Source organism: Entelurus aequoreus, linkage group LG08, assembly GCF_033978785.1.
Source record: "Entelurus aequoreus isolate RoL-2023_Sb linkage group LG08, RoL_Eaeq_v1.1, whole genome shotgun sequence".
Lineage (NCBI taxonomy): Eukaryota > Metazoa > Chordata > Actinopteri > Syngnathiformes > Syngnathidae > Entelurus > Entelurus aequoreus.
This window is the reverse complement of record NC_084738.1, coordinates 76,154,723-76,159,200: the sequence shown is the minus strand read 5'-3', so window position 1 is coordinate 76,159,200 and position 4,478 is coordinate 76,154,723. Positions and strand designations below refer to the sequence as shown.

The following is a 4,478-nucleotide window of genomic DNA, read 5'->3' as shown; positions in this document are numbered from 1 at the left end:
CTGTTTGTTTGACATTGTCATTACTGCCACAAGTGGTGGAAAAGTGTATTACAATGACAAAAAAACATACATATTACATGCTACACGACGTCGGTATTTGGAATTTTTTTCTTCTGTTACCCGCAGGCCGTTATTTCTGCTGCGACTGCGCCTTTAAGAAAGCAGTAGCGCGGCGTAACCACCTGACAGCTGTCAAACCGGTAAGACTTGACCAACACGCCCGCTCCATTCCAGTCTCAGCCGGTGACAAGCGGGCATCAAGTCGACGAAGCAAGAAAGGATTTGAACTTAAAAGATTTACACCCTAAAAGCGGAAAAAGGTACGACAATTGTTCATTTTTGGCGTCTTCTCCTGTTAAGCCTTTTTCTCACTTCCTCTCTTTGCTGGGGGCTGCGATGGAATTTCATCACTTATGATTAAAACAACACATTTTGACTGCCGTCATACCTCTGTGGATGCCGGGCACGTATGCCATTTATCGTTTAATACCCAATCAGGGCCGCCGAGGGCATTTAGGGAGCGTGGGAAAATTCCGTCACTTCAATGCGATTAGACTCAATAACGTTTTCACGCTTTATCCTAAAATGTCAATAAGTCGCATTCAAGGGTAAAAAATAAATAATAATAATAATAAAAAGCTCCATTGTAATTATTTGGGTTTATTTTAAGTCCTTTGGCCCGTGTGGTGTGTTTTTGTCAAGACCAGGAAGTGTCTGAACAGGAAGTGGTGACAAACCAAAACACGCCCCAGGGAACGAAGCACTTTTTTGGACCAAAACAAAACAACAACAACAACAACAGGGCGACATCTTGGATACCAGGCAACTCCCATCCATACTGGATTCTCATAGGAGATGGGATATTTTCATTTCTAAGATAAACAAAAAACAAAAAAAAACGTGTCTATGGCATCTTTTTAGGTCTCAAATGTAGAACTCGTTATCTACCTTTTGTGTCTCTGCTGGGTGTGGTCCCAAACAACTCTTACACAAACATGACATGAGTAATCATCGCTCCGATACTTTGGCAATAGATTAGAGAAGTAAGTAACTAAATAAACACAATAAAACTATTTTAAAACGCATCATACATTTTGAATTTGCTGGTATCGTAAATAAATCATATGTTGTGTGGTATTGAATGCTACTTATATATTTTTTGTTAACAAAATAAAGCGACCAAATACTATTGGGTCCTATTTAAATAATTGTACCCTCAAAGCCTGCCTGTATCAAAATACATACTCTCTAATGTTGTAAACAATAACAAAAACGACCAAAAAAAATGTTTACTTATATTATTGAATATAAGTTGAAAAGGATTTGCAAATCATTGTATTCTCTTTTTATTTACCATTTACACAACGTGACAACTTCACCGGTTTTGGGCTTTTGTATTACCAGTCTTGTTGTCATAATACTTCTTCTTCCTAGTGAAAAATGCAAAAATGACACGTTTCCCGCCCTGTTCCTTGTCTTGCAGGATCTTTCCGCGGTTTGAAGCCTTCTATTTCACGCCATGAACAGCAAGACCGGTAAAGGAGACAATCAGAGTGCCATGGATCCTTCAGCAGATCAAAGTACACAGCAGGGGTACATGTATCAGGATCAGCCCCCGGCGTATCCAGGTGTACCCCAACATTTCACGTATCCGGGCCAGCCCCAAGTTTACCAGGGCCAGCCCCAAGTTTACCCGGGCCAGCCCCAAGTTTACCAGGGCCAGCCTCAAGTTTACGTGGACCAGCCTCAAGTTTTCCAGGGCCAGCCTCAAGTTTACCAGGACCAGCCTCAAGTTTACCAGGGCCAGCCTCAAGTTTACCAGGGCCAGCCTCAAGTTTACGTGGGCCAGCCTCAAGTTTACCAAGGCCAGCCTCAAGTTTACGTGGGCCAGCCTCAAGTTTACCAGAGCGAGGCTCAAGTGAACCAAAGTCGGTCTGATAAGCACCGGAACAACCGGAACACGACCGGTGAGAGCGGAAGCAAATGCCCCAAATGTTGCTTGAAGACGCGTGACTGCCTGATGAGCGGCGAGTGCGGCAGAGCCCTCCAGATCTCCAGCGTCATCGCCCAGTGCGCTTTGTGTCTTCGCTTTTTATTTTGTAAGTCTCGGTACACACGCGCTAACTTTACACTTACACCTTGGTCGGATTTAGCTCAATCCATAGTGGAATTTAAACGGTTCAAACGCGCTTTTTAGTAAACCCTAAAGTGCGTCTGTAGCTTTAATTCTAACGACACGTGATTGTCCGACAGATTGTGTGTCTCCAACAAGGGCTATTGTGTATTTCATCCGCTTTTTAGATGCACACTTTACTGTCCAATGCAGGGGTCCCCAAACATTTTGACCCAGGGGCCGCATTGGGTAAAAAAGGTGACCGGGGGCCGGGCTGGATATGCATACAGTCATCCATCCATCTTCTTCCCCAGCCACTTCGTCCAGCTCCTCCCGGGGGAGCCCGAGGCGTTCCCAGGCCAGCCGGGAGACATAGTCTACCCAACGTGTCCTGGGTCTTCCCCGTGGCCTCCTATCGGTCGGACGTGCCCTAAACACCTCCCTAGGGAGGCGTTCGGGTGGCATCCTGACCAGATGCCCGAACCACCTCATCTGGCTCCTCTCGATGTGGAGGAGCAGCGGCTTTACTGTGAGCTCCCCCCGGGTGGCAGAGCTTCCCACCCTATCTTTAACGGGAGAGACCCGCCCTCGGCGGAGAAAACTTATTTCGGACGCTTGTACCCGTGATCTTGTCCTTTCGGTCATAACCCAAAGCTCATGACCATAGGTGAGGATGGGAACGTAGATTGACCGGTAAATTGAGAGCTTTGCCTTCCGGCTCAGATCCTTCTTTACCACAACGGATCGATACAGCGTCCGCATTACTGAAGACGCCGCACCGATCCGCCTGTCGATCTCACGATTCACTCTTCCCTCACTCGTGAACAAAACTCCGAGGTACTTCAACTCCTCCACTTGGGGCAGGGTCTCCTCCCCAACCCGGAGTTGGCACTCCACCCTTTTCCGGGCGAGAACCATGGACTCGGACTTGGAGGTGCTGATTCTCATCCCAGTCGCTTCACACTCAACTGCGAACCGATCCAGTGAGGGCTGGAGATCCTGGCCAGATGAAGCCATCAGGACCACATCATCTGCAAAAAGCAGAGACCTAATCCTGCAGCCACCAAACCAGATCCCCTCAACGCCTTGACTGCGCCTAGAAATTCTGTCCATAAAAGTTATGAACAGAATCGGTGACAAAGGGCAGCCTTGGCGGAGTCCAACCCTCACTGGAAACGTGTCCGACTTACTGCCGGCAATGCGGACCAAACTCTGGCACAGATCATACAGGGAGCGGACCGCCACAATGAGACAGTCCGATACCCCATACTCTCTGAGCACTCCCCACAGGACTTCCCGAGGGACACGGTCGAATGCCTTATCCAAGCAAACTCCCATGCACCCTCCAGGACCCTGCCGAGAGTATAGAGCTGGTCCACAGTTCCACGACCAGGACGAAAACCACACTGTTCCTCCTGAATCAGAGGTTCGACTATCCGGCGTAGCCTCCTCTTCAGTACACCTGAATAGACCTTACCGGGAAGGCTGAGGAGTGTGATCCCACGATAGTTGGAACACACCCTCCGGTTCCCCTTCTTAAAGAGAGGAACCACCACCCCGGTCTGCCAATCCAGAGGTACCGCCCCCGATGTCCACGCGATGCTGCAGAGTCTTGTCAACCAAGACAGCCCCCACAGCATCCAGAGGATCTCATCCTCCCCCGGGACCCTGCCACCGAGGAGCTTTTTAACTACCTCAGCAACCTCAGCCCCAGAAATAGGAGAGCCCACCACAGATTCCCCAGGCACTGCTTCCTCATAGGAAGACGTGTTGATTGAGGAGGTCTTCGAAGTATCCACTCCACCGATCCACAACATCCGCAGTCGAGGTCAGCAGAACACCATCCTCACCATACACGGTGTTGATAGGGCACTGCTTCCCCTTCCTGAGGCGGCGGATGGTGGTCCAGAATCGCTTCGAAGTCGTTCGGAAGTCGTTTTCCATGGCTTCCCCGAACTCCTCCCATGTCCGAGTTTTTGCCTCCGCGACCGCTGAAGCCGCACACCGCTTGGCCTGTCGGTACCTGTCCGCTGTCTCCGGAGTCCTATGAGCCAAAAGAACTCGATAGGACTCTTTCTTCAGCTTGACAGCATCCCTCACCGCCGGTGTCCACCAACGTGTTCTAGGATTACCGCCCCGACAAGCACCAACTACCTTGCGGCCACAGCTCCTATCAGCCTCCTCGACAATAGGAGGCAGAACATGGTCCATTCGGACTTAATGTCCAGCACCTCTCTCGTGACATGTTCAAAGTTCTTCCGTAGGTGGGAATTGAAACTCTCCCTGACAGGAGACTTTGCTAGACGTTCCCAGCAGACACTCACACTATATGCATACATATATAAATACATACACACACACATAT

The 4,478-nt window shown here is 49.2% G+C and overlaps 1 protein-coding gene across 1 annotated transcript in view; it reads left to right on the top strand.

Annotated features, from left to right (window-relative positions):
- Positions 1-237: 237 nt before the first annotated feature.
- The window catches only part of LOC133656450 (IST1-like protein), a 4,562-nt gene continuing 321 nt past the window's right edge, over positions 238-4,478 (top strand). Inside the window, exons 1-2 of the mRNA XM_062057530.1 lie at positions 238-320; positions 1,484-2,109. Coding sequence (XP_061913514.1) covers positions 1,520-2,109 — 590 coding nt within the window. The 5' untranslated portion in view covers positions 238-320; positions 1,484-1,519. The remainder of the gene's footprint in view (positions 321-1,483; positions 2,110-4,478) is intronic.